Genomic DNA, 15,145 nt, shown 5'->3' with positions numbered 1-15,145 from the left:
ACATGTACAGTAGAATCTCAGAATTACAAACACCAGAGTTATGAACTGACCGGTCAACCACACACCTCATTTGGAACCAGAAGTATGCAATCAGGCAGCAGCAGACCCCCCCCTCTTCCCCCCCCCACACAAAAAAAGGGCAAATACAGTATAGTACTGTGTCAAACGTAGACTACTAGGAAAAGCAGCATTTTTCTTCTGCATAGTAAAGGTTCAAAGCTGTTAAGTCATTATTCAGTTGTAAACTTTTGGAAGAACAACCATAACATTTTGTTCAGCGTTACGAACAACCTCCGTTCCCAAGGTGTTCGTAACTCTGAGGTTCTACTGTATGTAAGCAGTTTAATAGTTCTATTATAATGGCCATTTTAGTTAATTTAACTATTGCTGTATTACTATTTTGCTGCTCTGTACTTCCCAGGATCATCTAATACCTTTTAAGTAACTTAACTTAAGTTCATTTGCTACCCTGTAGTTCAGTCAGAAGTGCTGGGTGTATACCATCTGGTCCTGGTGACCTGTTGCCTTTAAAACTTGTTCCAGAACCATCTTCTCTTGACACTTCAGTTTCTGGCAGTACTTTTTCTTTATTACCTGAAAAAGTAGATTCTGAATAGTTATTTCCCCAACATCTTGTATTTGAGGACTGATGTAAAGAAATAACTTTAGTTTCTCTGCAATATTCTTGTTTTTCTTAATTGCTTCCTATGCTCCAGTAGACTCAGCAGTGTTTTTGCTTCTAAATAGGCTTAAAGATTGCTTTGTTTATTTTTATGAAGGACATAAAATTAGGAGGCTTTTGGTTACTTGCTCTTCAAAATTACTCTTAACTTCAAATTTCCACCTTACATTTTACTTGCTATAATTTATATTCCTTTCTGTATCCCTCACTAGTGTTGCATTTCCATTTTTTGGTAGGATACAGGGGTAGGTCTACATTGCAATTAAAGATCCATGGGGCAGCTGCCATAGGCCCTTCTGCTGACTCAGATTCATGGGGCTCGGGTTGCAGGCCTAAAAATTGCAGTGTAAACATCCAGGCTCAGGCTGGAGTCTGGGCTCTGAAACCTCATGATGGGAGTGGGTTTCAGACCCATGCTCCATTTGAGCCCAAATGTCTGTATTTAGTCCAGCAGCCTTACCTGCCCAAGTCAGTTGCTCTGAGTGCTGAGGCTCAGTGCACCGGATTTTTTATTGCAGTATAGACGTACCCTGGTTTAGTGCAAATCTTGAAATCTTGCCTTTAGTTATGTTCTGCTCTAGCCTCAGAAACAAAAGAAATGAAGGTCAGTAAAATGGCTGTGGAGGATGATACCAAGGAGAGCTCTTTTTTCTTTTCACCTAGCTGTTGAATCGTTAGTTCTTCCCCATGGGAAAGATACCAAATGAAAAAATATTTCTGCCAGTAGCTAATGCTGAGCTCCGTAAACTGCCTAACAATAACTGTGGAAATCTGCCTCCAAGGTGGCCTCCAGCTTAGTCTCCATTTCTAGCAAATCTCTATTCCATTGAGGTCACAATGATGAAGATTGGGACAGAAAAATGCAAAAGCAACAGTGAGTCAGATTGTGTGCACATGATGTATGAAGAACCAGAGGAAAAGTCTTGGATGGTAAAGTCAAGAAAGCATTTCAGGTTGCAAGCCTGTTACTTAGGCTAACCTTGTGCATTCCTTTGATCTCATTTTTTATTACATTTTTTCATGGTGGTGGTATAGAAATGTCTTGCATAAAAATGTTGATATTAATCTTTACAGAGATAAAATGTTGCATTTTATAAAATGTCTACTTTTTGGTTTAGCACACAGATCAATAATAAATTTTCAACACAGTTTAAATTGCTGTTACCTATCTTCTCTCCTTAAGGGGACCAAATACTGTTTTCTTTGTGAATGCAGTCTTTATGCTAGGCTGAAGCTGGTCTGGTCTGTGCTGCAAGGGAAATATTTTTGGATTGGAGTTCTGGGAATCATAGGGTCTGCTTACTCTAGACCTGGAATGTCTCTTCTGCTCATACACAAAATTCACCAAGATGTTGGGACCATCCTACGGTTTTTACACCACTTTGCATTTAGTTTACATACAGTCTCTGCTTGCACCTGTTCAGTCTCCACTAGTATAGACAGTTGGTGTAGCAGCTGCACTGGTATAGCCAGTCCTCCTCCTAGCTCCATCTCATAATACTGTGTCCTACTATTCAATGACACTTCAGTTCAAGGGCTGCCCAGTACTATCGTCCATTTCATTTCCCCCTTTCAGTGGATCTGACAATACAGGGGAATTTATTTATTTTGTATTAACTGTGGACAGGAACCCCCTTCCCCATTTCAGGAATTCTAACTGCAACCAAGGTGTGGTGTTGCTTGGGAAATTGGTGCGAGGACATTAACTGAAAATTTCCTAACTTTCCTGAATTTTTCAACCTTCACTTGAAAGTAATCGATTTCTTTTGTTACATGGCGCACTCGTACAAGCACCCTTTACCTCAGGTTTCAGGTGGGGAAACAATTTTGGGGTTTTAGTGTACCCTCCTTCCTTCCTGTTGAGTGCTGTAATTAATTCATGTTATAAGTTAAGAAGATCCTAAATTAAACTCAAAGAAAATATTATTCGAGTTCTCTTAAAATATGCATGAACTCCATTTATACAAATGCTATAACCATTGTACAGAAAAATGATAAAACAATTATAACTGTGACCATTCACCTCCAAAAGGCTAAATTCTTTCTATTCGGTACATTTTTCACATAAATGACATTTATTAATCAAAACCATTAGCTTGTAGTTCTCATCTGTTCCTTAGCACGGTCAGAAATAAACAGTAAAAGGCTTATTCTAACCACTATAATGATGCACTCAAATCCAATGGGGGGGAAGGAGGGAGAGGGAAGTATTTTGTGCTGAAGTTATACGATTACTTTGTAATACTTCCTAGGGTCAGGACATTTTTTTTATCTTTAATGTATCTCATATAGGTTTCTGGGTAGACTAGATTATTTTGCTTTATTCTGCAGTCAGAGAACCTAGTGAAAAGAAAAGGAGTACTTGTGGCACCTTAGAGACTAACCAATTTATTTGAGCATAAGCTTTCGTGAGCTACAGCTCACTTCATCGGATGCATACTGTGGAAAGTGTAGAAGATCTTTTTATACACACAAAGCATGAAAAAATACCTCCCCCCACCTCACTCTCCTGCTGGTAATAGCTTATCTAAAGTGATCACTCTCCTTACAATGTGTATGATAATCAAGTTGGGCCATTTCCAGCACAAATCCAGGTTTTCTCCCCCCCCCCCGCCCCCCCCAAACCCACTCTCCTGTTGGTAATAGCTTATCTAAAGTGACCACTCTCCTTACAATGCGTATGATAATCAAGGTGGGCCATTTCCAGCACAAATCCAGGGTTTAACAAGAACGTCGGGGGGGGGGCAGGAAAAAACTAGGGGAAATAGGTTACCTTGCATAATGACTTAGCCACTCCCAGTCTCTATTCAAGCCTAAGTTAATTGTATCCAATTTGCAAATGAATTCCAATTCAGCAGTCTCTCGCTGGAGTCTGGATTTGAAGTTTTTCTGTTGTAATACCGCAACTTTCATGTCTGTAATCGCGTGACCAGAGAGATTGAAGTGTTCTCCAACTGGTTTATGAATGTTATAATTCTTGACATCTGATTTGTGTCCATTTATTCTTTTACGTAGAGGCTGTCCAGTTTGACCAATGTACATGGCAGAGGGGCATTGCTGGCACATGTTGGCATATATCACATTGGTGGATGTGCAGGTGAACGAGCCTCTGATAGTGTGGCTGATGATACTAGGCCCTGTGATGGTGTCCCCTGAATAGATATGTGGGCACAGTTGGCAACGGGCTTTGTTGCAAGGATAGGTTTCTGGGTTAGTGGTTCTGTTGTGTGGTATGTGATTGCTGGTGAGTATTTGCTTCAGGATGGGGGGCTGTCTGTAGGTAAGGACTGGCCTATCTCCCAAGATTTGTGAGAGTGCTTCAGGATAGGTTGTAGATCCTTAATAATGCGTTGGAGGGGTTTTAGTTGGGGGCTGAAGGTGACGGCTAGTGGCGTTCTGTTATTTTCTTTGTTAGGCCTGTCCTGTAGTAGGTGACTTCTGGGAACTCTTCTGGCTCTATCAATCTGTTTCTTCACTTCCACAGATGGGTATTGTAAGAATGCTTGATAGAGATCTTGTAGGTGTTTGTCTCTGACTGAGGGGTTGGAGCAAATGCGGTTGTATCGCAGAGCTTGGCTGTAGACGATGGATCGTGTGATGTGGTCAGGGTGAAAGCTGGAGGCATGTAGGTAGGAATAGCGGTGAGTAGGTTTCCGGTATAGGGTGGTGTTTATGTGACCATAGTTTATTAGCACTGTAGTGTCCAGGAAGTGGATCTCTTGTGTGGACTGGACCAGGCTGAGGTTGATGGTGGGATGGAAATTGTTGAAATCATGGTGGAATTCCTCAAGGGCTTCTTTTCCACGGGTCCAGATGATGAAGATGTCATCAATATAGCGCAAGTAGAGTAGAGGCGTTAGGGGACGAGAGCTGAGGAAGCGTTGTTCTAAGTCAGCCATAAAAATGTTGGCATAGTGTGGGGCCATGCGGGTACCCATAGCAGTGCCGCTGATTTGAAGGTATACATTGTCCGCAAATGTAAAATAGTTATGGGTAAGGACAAAGTCACAAAGTTCAGCCACCAGGTTAGCTGTGACATTATCGGGTATAGTGTTCTTGACGGCTTGTAGTCCATCTTTGTGTGGAATGTTGGTGTAGAGGGCTTCTACATCCATAGTGGCCAGGATGGTGTTATCAGGAAGATCACCGATGGATTGTAGTTTCCTCAGGAAGTCAGTGGTGTCTCGAAGGTAGCTGGGAGTGCTTGTAGCGTAGGGCCTGAGGAGGGAGTCTACATAGCCGGACAATCCTGCTATCAGGGTGCCAATGCCTGAGATGATAGGGCGCCCAGGATTTCCAGGTTTATGGATCTTGGGTAACAGAATATTCCAGGTTGGGGTTTCAGGGGTGTGTCTGTGCGGATTTGATGTTGTGCTTTTTCAGGGAGTTTCTTGAGCAAATGCTGTAGTTGCTTTAGTTAAAAAGAGGCCGAGCAGCCTCTTGTTCATATTCTGACCTATTCATGATGAAACAGCACCTCCTTTGTCAGCTTTTTTGATTATGATGTCAGAGTTGTTTCTGAGGCTGTGGATGGCATTGTGTTCCGCACGGCTGAGGTTATGGGGCAAGTGATGCTGCTTTTCCTCAATTTCAGCCCTTGCACGTTGGCGGAAGCACTCTATGTAGAAGTCCAGTGTGCTGTCTTGACCTTCAGTAGGAGACCACCTAGAATCCTTCTTTTTGTAGTGTTGGTAGGGAGGTCTCTGTGGATTAGTATGTTGTTCAGAGGTATGTTGGAAATATTCCTTGAGTCGGAGACGTCGAAAATAGGATTCTAGGTCACCACAGAACTGTATCATGTTCGTGGGGGTGGAGGGATTAATAAATACCACAGTTATGGAAAATATTTGTAATCTGTTGCTGGCGCTAGTGAACGTAGATTAATTTTTAAAAAAATATAAACTTGAAAGCAATACAACTTGATATACTACTTAATAAAACATTAATTGATACTAAAATGAAAAGATGTCACTAATACTAGCACTGTCCTCTTCCTTGTACTGTCCAACAAGAGCTCTTTATTCTGTTGCTATGTCATTGGGTCCTGGATTTACCATGTAGTAAAGGATTTCAGAATTTCAGTCGTCTTAAATATGGGAAGAGAGAGAATGGACAGTCACAAGATTTAATCCAGTGGAAAAGGGGCTATATTGCAAATTGCATATACAGCCCAAGGTTATTTTCCCCGAAGTAAATTTTGGCAGGAGGTACTGAACCCTGTTTGATATTGACATAACTGCTCCCCCTAATTTAATATTAATCTGTAGATGTGTGTATATAATACATATGTACATACTAACATAAAAATAATATAACAAAGCTGCATTCTGTTTTTTGAGTAACTCAAGCATTTTAAAAATTCTGGATGTAGGACATGTTAGTTGGTCTCATTGTCATGACAGGTATTCAAAATCAGCCTTATGTGGGTCCCAGGTTTCAGCCTTAATTATGGAGACATTATTATTCTTTTCATAATAACAATATGATTGTCAATCAGCATTTATGTGTGATTGTGTCATGCTGCTTGCATAACTTATACTGTGCGTGAGAAGATGATGGTGAGGTGTTTGCTGGTCTTTACACTTTACGGACGTGTTTAAAAAGAAGGCACTTGGGCATCTTTCAAAGTAACTACTTTATTTCTCTGCACATTTGTATGAACAATCTACTAAGTTTACCTTCTAAGAGTTTGCAGAAAGTGGGCATTTTTAAAATTTTTGAAGCTATTGTGGAATTGAAAATTAACCTTATAAGAGAGATTTTAATTATGGAGAAATTTTCGTCTCTCCATAATGCATTTTATATGAAAATTGCTCCCATATAGTGGTTTTCTCTGTCAAGAGGGCTGATGCACACAATTTTGTCTGCTTTGGTGACAAATATTATTGTACTTCATGGCTTCTTTTGTCAGCTACAGTGAGGGAGAATATCCCCTCCAGCCCCAAATAATGGCACTTGCTCAATTATTTTACTAATCTTGCCCTTCTTTGTGAGATGACCTTTCCATGAGACCAGCCAGAACTTGTCTAGCAGGTCACTTTATACTCTATTTAATTTGTTGTTTGTGTTTTATTTTAGCCGCTAGATGTAGCTGAAAGAGTAAGTTTACTTCAATTTGGATTATTCGTATATGAGTAGGTTTTCTTCCTAAAACAATCATTTTCATCTCTTGATAACGTCTAGTGTCCAAAATATTCTTCAGGTGTGGAGGTGATTCTGGATCTTCCTCAAAAAGTAATGGGAACATTACAATTTTCCATGCATTAAAATGTTGTCTCCATAAGGCTCATTTCATTCTCTAATCAACAGATCTGGAACGTTTGTAACTCCCATGTTTGTGTTTGATTGATTCAGATACCAACATTTCAAAAAGTAATCCAATTTAGCACACCAGAAATCATGAGAGCCAAAAAAGTTGATTCTTCTAGTCTGAATATCATTGAGTTCTTAGCTCACCAATGTTTCTTCTTGTAGTTCCTACAGGAATCTTTCTTTGAGAGAGAGCCATCTTCTGTATGCTTCAATGCTCTGCTCACAGTTATCTCGTTGACAAGGCAAAGATCCAAGAATTCAGTTATATTCTGATGAAGTTTATCATCTTCACAACTTAGTTCACTGGGCACAGTTGAGACTATGAGAAATTCTTTGTGAAGAATGCAGTGAGATATTGTTACTGTGATAGATTTTTCACTAATGACACAAATCCCTTTACGTTTTCTGTTATCAGAACTACTCTGAGCAGATGGCAACATATTTGGGCCAGAGAAATGTTTGTTCTTACAGATAGCTATTTGTCATAACAATGGTTGACTCCATTTGTTCATTCTGGCTCTCCTTTCTAGAGAACTGCTGTTGGAGAGCATCTGTGTCCACAAAGCAAATGATTCAAATAGACTCATAGAATTTAAGGTCAGAAGGGACCGTCATGATCATCTAGTGGAACATGCCCACTTATGGTTGTTGACTTACTCAGTTGATTTCTTATAGCATCTCGGTGTTCTCTGTTGTCGTCAGTAGATGTGTATTCAATCCACCCAGTTTATTGATCTTGGACAGTGGAACTCTACCAATATCTTTGGTTATATTAGCTGCCAGAATCACTTTAAGTGTTTTTTTTTTCATATCGGTAAGGAAAGCATCTCCAATGTGAGAATTTTTCCCTTTGCAATGAAGTGGGCAAGAAGGGAAACTTGGTTTTGATGCTTCATCAGGCTCTTTCTGCTGAGTTGTATGTCCGTGTGGACCGATGAGTACGAATGAAACAAAGATTAAAAATATTTCACGTCTCTGCAACCCCTTCCCCCCAAAAAAAGATTATAAAACGTTGCACTTTATTTTGGACCATCACATGGTTTGACAGCTTCTCACCACATGGTCTATATGCTATGTGGAAATGAAGGCCTAACAGTGGTCATTATACTGTGTTTACTACACTGTGTCTCTTGAAATTCTTTTCTTCAAGTCACTAGACGTCATGAAGTCATCCACTTCCTTTTCTAAAATCTAATTTATATAGGGCAACAGCCTTCACTTGGTTTTAGGATTCAGTTTACTTACTTGAAATAAAGATCTGTTGCACATGTCATTTTTTGTACCAACAGTTTGTCTAAAATAAAACCTGTCTTTAATCCCACACAAGCAAAAGCAGCATGATCTTCATCTATAACTATCTGGAATAGAGTCAGAATGCTAGATAGGTACTGATACTTAATTTTCTCCCAAGACTCAAAATCCAAATATTCCTAGCATCCAAGGCAGCTGTGTCCAAACAAAATGAACTGTCTGTATGTGTTGTCGCAACCATGTGTGTCTGTTGCCAAAATTCTCTCTGTAGGTGCAAGGAATGAAGTGGAGAGAATGTTGCTCCCCAAGTCAAAGTGCTCCGCCAACTTCAGCAGATATACTGACCCTTCCCTCCCACAAATGGCCATGGAGGATGAGAATTAAATATGATGAAATGGAATTGTGCCACAGCATAAACTTGACTTTTTCATTGGTTATAACTTTACTGTTCTGTCTCACAGAACTTGAATGTTGTTCCGAACCTAAGCTTTGCTGATCATAAATTGAGAACTAGTGCCCTAAAATGCTGCCAAGATTCTCAAGATTACCTTTAATAACCCATGCAATATGGTATAAAAACAGGTTAAAGTGTTCTCTCCCTCCCCTTTATATTTCATCATAAAAAGAGGAATTGTATGTCCCAATAGTCTAGTGGGGCACACACTCCCAAAATCTTGGGGCACTGTAGGACATTATTGTTGCCTACCCTCTTTGCTCTTTCATTCTCTTCTGTGTATTGTGGGATTGCTGCTCATTGCTCATGTATTGTTGGGTTCACTCCTCTCTTGATTGCTTCCATTGCAATGCTCATTGCTTATAATACATGCATAAATGGATATCCAGTGGGATATCATAAGCAATACTTTTATACTTGATGTGAGAGTATTTTGGGGAAGTGGAGTGAACCTAGACAGTATAGTGTGGGATTTGGTGACAAAATACTATTTGTACTATGTACCACTGAGCTGTGTAGATCTTTCCAGAGCATAAGAGTGATATAAGCTGAGAAAATTAGAATAATAAAACTGAATAGACCACCTGTGTTTAACTTTGCAAGCCTTTTGGTAAATGGGTGTAAATTTTTTTTTACCTCAGAAAAGTACCAGACTATCATCTGAAGAGGTTAAGTAAACAAAATTCATAAGTATTTAGAATTTGTAATGAAATTTACCATTCATTCTTACAATGTAATCCATGGCCTACTAGTCTGTGTAGCATAATAAATGGCATCAAAGCTTACCCCAAGCTAGTCCTTGAGGTCTGCAAGAAGGCCCTTGAGGGATGGAGGTGAATAAAATAGCACTGGAGGGTATATTTCTAAAATAGGCTTTCTTTCTGCAATATCGATTCACTGCTGTTCCAAAAATTGTCACTTATCCAGTGAATAGAAGTTAAAGCTATTAAAATCTGCAGTGTTAATTTCAGCTCCACTGAAATCAAAACATACAAAAAAAACCTATTATATTTGCTCTTGTGTTGCTGACACTGAAGTCAATGAAACTTTATCCTTGCAGAGATTTGTGCCTGGTTCTTACCTCCCATACATCAGGGTAAATCCGGTGTGAAGTTTTGCTGGTGTAAAACAGATATAAATCAGAAGAGAATCCAGGCCCTTTTTCTTTAAGACTTAAGATTTTATTTCAACCTTCCTTACATGTTTGGCTATTATTGAGTATTTAAAATACATTATTCTGTAGGAATAGGTTTACTGTTTACCTTAACAAATTGGCCATTTTTAAGTCTCAATCAGCAGTAGTTTTCTTGGTTTTCCAGCTTGTCAGCAAAATAACTGGTTCTGTTTTGATGTTTCACAAGCTGTTCGTTCTTTGCAGCCTGAAAGTAATTCTAGGTGGTGGTTTCCCTATATGTAATTTACTGTAATGAATTTTTCAAAATTCAGTGCAAACTGCTTACCTCCATGATGTTCCTAGCTTCGATTAAGCCGAGAAGGATGAATAATGAGAAGAATAACCAAGCTGTTATACTTCTCATGTCATTCCTGAGCTTACAGTACAAAACAGCGATAGCTAGCATGGTCTTTTTTAATACACTGGGGTTCATTCAGATATCTGGAATCTACACTTTATGCTTTCAAAGAATGCTGATGAGGTTTTGAATCTGACTGTACTAGATTGTGATCCTGGTACATCAGAAATATTTTGCAGCCATAATTTTAAGGTACACACTACTTTGTTTTAAAACCATAGATGTGTATGTCTGACCATTTATTTTTACTTCCATGTTGTAGTTTTATTTGGTGGAACTAGACATTAAAAAGTCTGTGTTTTTTGGTGTGTTCACAGGCGAGTTGTGTAACCTCATAACTCTGGATGTAGCGCACAATCAGCTTGAACATCTTCCAAAGGAGATTGGAAATTGCACACAAATCACCAACCTTGACTTGCAGCACAATGAGCTCTTGGACCTACCAGAAACCATAGGTATGTGAAGGTGGGGTTGGGGAGAGAAATCACAGCTTTCCAAATGTTCAAGTCACTGAACAATAAGAATATAAAATCTAAGAATAAAACATGGCCCATAACTATAGAAGGGATAGGAATTTTGTTGTGGGCATTTTCACTATCAAGATCCCAAAGGGATATACGCTTTCTAAAAATGTAAACTCTCTCAAACCCAGGCGCTGTTAATCCTAACTACTATAAGGGGTGGGCTACACTTGAAAATTAGGTCAACCCAGCTAAGTTGCTCAGGGGTGTGAAAAATCCACACCCCTGAGTGACAGAGTTAAGCCAAACTAAGTCCCCTTCTTGACCTTGCTAGGTCAACAAAAGAATTCTTCCATTGACCTAGCTACCACCTCTTGAGGTTCTCACATTGGTGTAAGTAGTGTCTACACTACAGCTGTGTTGCTATAGCATTTTAAGTGGGAACGTACCCTGAGAAGTGTGGCCTAAACATGAGGCTGAGAACAAGCAACTCCTGGGTTCTAAACCTGGCTCTGACACCACCATTTTCTGTGGTCTGGGGCAAGTCACTTAACCTCTGTCTTAGATTTCCCATTTATAAAATAGGAATACTGTTTGCTTATCCACCACATAGTGAAGTTGAGTAGTGAGTAGTTCATGTTAATAAATCTATTTGTAGATGAATGGTGCTACATAAGTGCTAAAAATTATTAGTTTAAGGATAAAGAGCTGGGGGTTGTATTTCAGTGTTTGCTTTGAATAGAGAAAAATAGGAAAGACTTACAGAATCAGTTTCAAGTACTAATTTATTCTTTGTATTTTCTACTTTTTAAAAATATAATTTGAAAATCCACTTCCAAGTTCCCAAACTTACTATCACTCTCAGTAAAATACAGGTTTTCATGTTGGGATTGGGAATAAGAGTACCGAAATAAACTGGTTCTTCCCTAGTTGGCTTCAGAAGCTCATATAGGACTGCATAGGTGAGGACTTTTCTTATTTAATTAAATCTGTGTTGAACAGATGGTGGAATAAAACAAATTGTTTAAAAAACACAGCCCATCATGGTTGTAAGCTCTTTCAGCTTAAATAAAAGACAAAACTGCACCACTTAGGGCAACATCTAATGTTAATAGAACGTTTCATTATTATTTTTATATATATGATGGGGAAATAAATGGATGAGGGGGCAGAAGACTGAAGAACCATTTAGATAGACACCAACTATTTTTTAGCAGCAGATTGTTGACCGTGAAGATATTGGGCCTTTTTACCCAGAGAGCTCTACCTGAATTGAGTTTATATGGATGAAATACCCACTGTTGCTGAATTTCATCTTCTCCAGTTAATTTTATGTTTAAAAACTGGGAGACCTCTTTCCAGCTGGAATTTGCATCTGATTGCACAATTTGTACGCATAGCTCTAACTTTAACTCCTTTGTCAAGATTGGCAGCGTCACTACCAAAATAGAATTGTCCTAACTTCAGTCTACAGGTGTACTGCACTATCTTTGTTCATGTCCATCAGATTTTGTAAAGCGTCAGTCTACATTAGGGAGGTAATTAGGATTTTGGAAAGGTCAAACCTTGAGTCTTCAAAATGGATAAGGGCTAGAGTTTAAAAAAAAAAAGTGCTGTCAAAGTGATTTAGAATTGGAGGGCATTTAGAGAGAGGCAGAAAAACGTTTCAGGGGCTGCAAGGATTGATTTATTTCAAAGATTAAAAATAGCAAATACAGGTAGCCTAGTTAACTAAAGAAACTAAGGGTACACACATTTACAAATATCTGAAGGTTATAAACACCAAGAAAACGACAGGAACTAGGATGGTACAAGAGTTAGAACTAGAGAGTCACATACTTTGTGGCTTCTGTAGGCTGAGCTCATTTGGCAAACCAGGGGGTCCTTGTATTCCTTCATCTCCACCCACACACCAAGCTCCCTGTGTATCACCATCCCATTCTCCTCTGTTTCAGAGATTCCTTGCAACTTTCCCCACCCCCTCATGCCTGGGGCTCTGTATCTGACACCCTCCCTCCCCCATCATGATGGGGCTGCATGTGCACCCCTTGCCCCCTGGCAGGAGTTCTGTCTTCCACTTCCCCCCCATGCTAAGGGTTCTGTGTAGTCCCTCCATACCAGCCTCCCTTCCCCTCAATGCCAGGGACTGTGTGCACTCCCTCCGGAACTGTTGTTTGTTTTCTTTGTTGCTGGGAGAGAAGTCACTTAGGCTGTGTCTATGCTGTGTACCTTACAACGATGCTGCTATAAGGTACGCCGTGTAGCCACTCTTTGCTAGCAGGAGCGCGCTCTCTTGCTGGCAAAATAAAACCATCCCTGACCGACAAAAGTTAACACCACAACTGCAGTGTAGACAGTCTTAGGCTGTCAACATGTTAAACTCTATTGGGAATCTGGGCAGAGCTCAGGGCTTAGCTACACTTGCAAGTTAGAGCGCATTAAACCAGCCCCGGGCGCCCTAGCTCGCTACCCGTCCAAGCTGGCAAGGCACATACAGTGCTCTGACTCCACAGCTAGAACGCTCCTGGTACTCCACCTCAGCGAGAAGATTAACGCTTGCTGCGCCTTGGTTTAAACGCCTGGGTGTCGGTGTGAACGAGGTGTTGCATTACTGTGCTCTGATCAGCCTCCGGAAATGTCCCATAATCCCCTTAAGTCAAGTGGCCACTCTTGTCATTGTTTTTGAATCGCTGCAGGAATGTGGATATGCCCTTTGAAAGCTCCGTTTCAGACAGCTGGCTACTTATCTGCTCTGAGACAAAACAACCATTAGTGTGGAATGCTGTGTGTGAGAGGGGCGGGGAGGGGCAGGAGGGTCTGCTGAACTTACAAGACAACATGCTGACATGCTTTCAGCCCCCCAAAAACCCACCCTCTTCCCCCCACATACACACAACACGCTCCTTGTCACACTCCACCCCACTCCCCCATTTGAAAGGCACGTTTCAGTCACTTGCATGCTGGGATAGCTGCCCATAATGCACCACTCCCAATGCTGCTGCAAGTGCTGCAAATGTGGCCACGCCAGTGCGCTTGAAGCTGTCAGTGTGGACAGACTGCAGTGCTTTCCCTACTGCGCTCTCCGAAGCCTGGTTTAACTCAAAGTGCTCTGCGAGTGTAGCCATGCCCTAAGATAGGACTATTGTTATGCTGGAAGGCATTAATGTGTTCTATCCACCAATTGTTTGATCTGTAGGCCATTGCAGAGGTGCTTGAGGCTGTGGCAGTACTAAACAGATGGCCAGGGGCCAATGGGTCTCCATTTTTCCCTTTTCAGTTTCTGAGTTTTCCCAAAATCAGTAGGGTTCTGGTCATTGATACCTAGAATGTTCCCTGAAATTTTGGAATTCGTCAGATGCAGTATTAAAAGGTTATCGAGTTACAAACAGAGAAATGCCTTGAGTATATGGCCTTGCAATCTCAGCTAAATTAGAGCATCAGATTAAATTAAGGCCTCAATCCACCAAAGACATAGGCAGGTATTTAAATTTAAACACATTAGTAATCTTATTTAAATCAGTCTGTAAAGTTAAGCAAATGCCTAAATGCTTTGGAGGATCAGGGTCTCAGACAGGAAAATTAGGAAAAGTTCCTGACCAGTGAGAATTATAGGCATAATCTCCAAGCGAGAGGGTAGAAACCTCATATCCTAAAACATGTGAAGCTAGGCTAGACAGAGCACTAGAAAATGTACTGCATGAAACAATTCTGCATTACCAGAGGATGGTTAAGATGACCTAGGCCTTGTCTACATGAGAAAGGTGCACTTGTTCATCATAAGTTGTTTTTTAAAACAGTGCAAATCCCTATATAAACACTTGTTTCAGAATAAGAGCAGTTCTTCAGTTTATTAAATTGATTTGAAATTGATTTAAGATAAACCAAAGTAAGTGTACATGAAGACTTTTGAAGTAGTTTAACTAAATTGCTTTAAAATCACACCTTAAGTTAAACTGGTTCAACTTTTTTGTGTAGATAAGCACTTAATATGCTCTCTAACTTATGGTTTCTGTGAATTCCTAGTATTTTTCCCATAGACCTGCTCTTTTGTAGTGGAAACACATAGGAATCAGGAAACCTGGATTTTGTTCCTGGCTCTGCTACTGACTGGATGTGACCTTGGGAAAGTCACATAAGTGCTCTGTGCCTAACTTTTCCCCCTTTGTAAAAGGAAAAAAATATATATTTGCCTATGTAAAACACTTTAAGATAATGAAACATGTTCTGTAAGCCTAAGTATTATTTCTCCACTACTATGGGTTATGTCTTTTTACCAGCAATGTTTTCTGGTGTTTCTCAAAGCTATTATATTTATCATTTTCCTGTTTGGTGGACTTTTTTGTGGGAGAGGGCTCTGTCCGTTTCTTTTTAAAAAATATATGAATGTTTCAGGAAAAATAGTGTTGTTTTTTTTTCCCCCTTTCCGTTGCTTTTCTTTGTAGCTACACCTCTG

The 15,145-nt window shown here is 40.0% G+C and overlaps 1 protein-coding gene across 3 annotated transcripts in view; it reads left to right on the top strand.

The window, feature by feature from the left end:
• Positions 1-15,145, top strand: part of SHOC2 (SHOC2 leucine rich repeat scaffold protein) — a 102,520-nt gene that overhangs the window by 55,699 nt on the left and 31,676 nt on the right. For all 3 annotated transcript variants that reach the window (XM_084633277.1, XM_084633276.1, XM_084633278.1), the window contains one exon: positions 10,549-10,686. In XM_084633277.1, coding sequence (XP_084489403.1) covers positions 10,549-10,686 — 138 coding nt within the window. The remainder of the gene's footprint in view (positions 1-10,548; positions 10,687-15,145) is intronic.

Source organism: Lepidochelys olivacea (genome assembly GCF_965140295.1).
Source record: "Lepidochelys olivacea isolate rLepOli2 genome assembly, chromosome: 7".
NCBI lineage: Eukaryota > Metazoa > Chordata > Testudines > Cheloniidae > Lepidochelys > Lepidochelys olivacea.
This window is presented reverse-complemented; position numbering and strand designations above follow the sequence as displayed.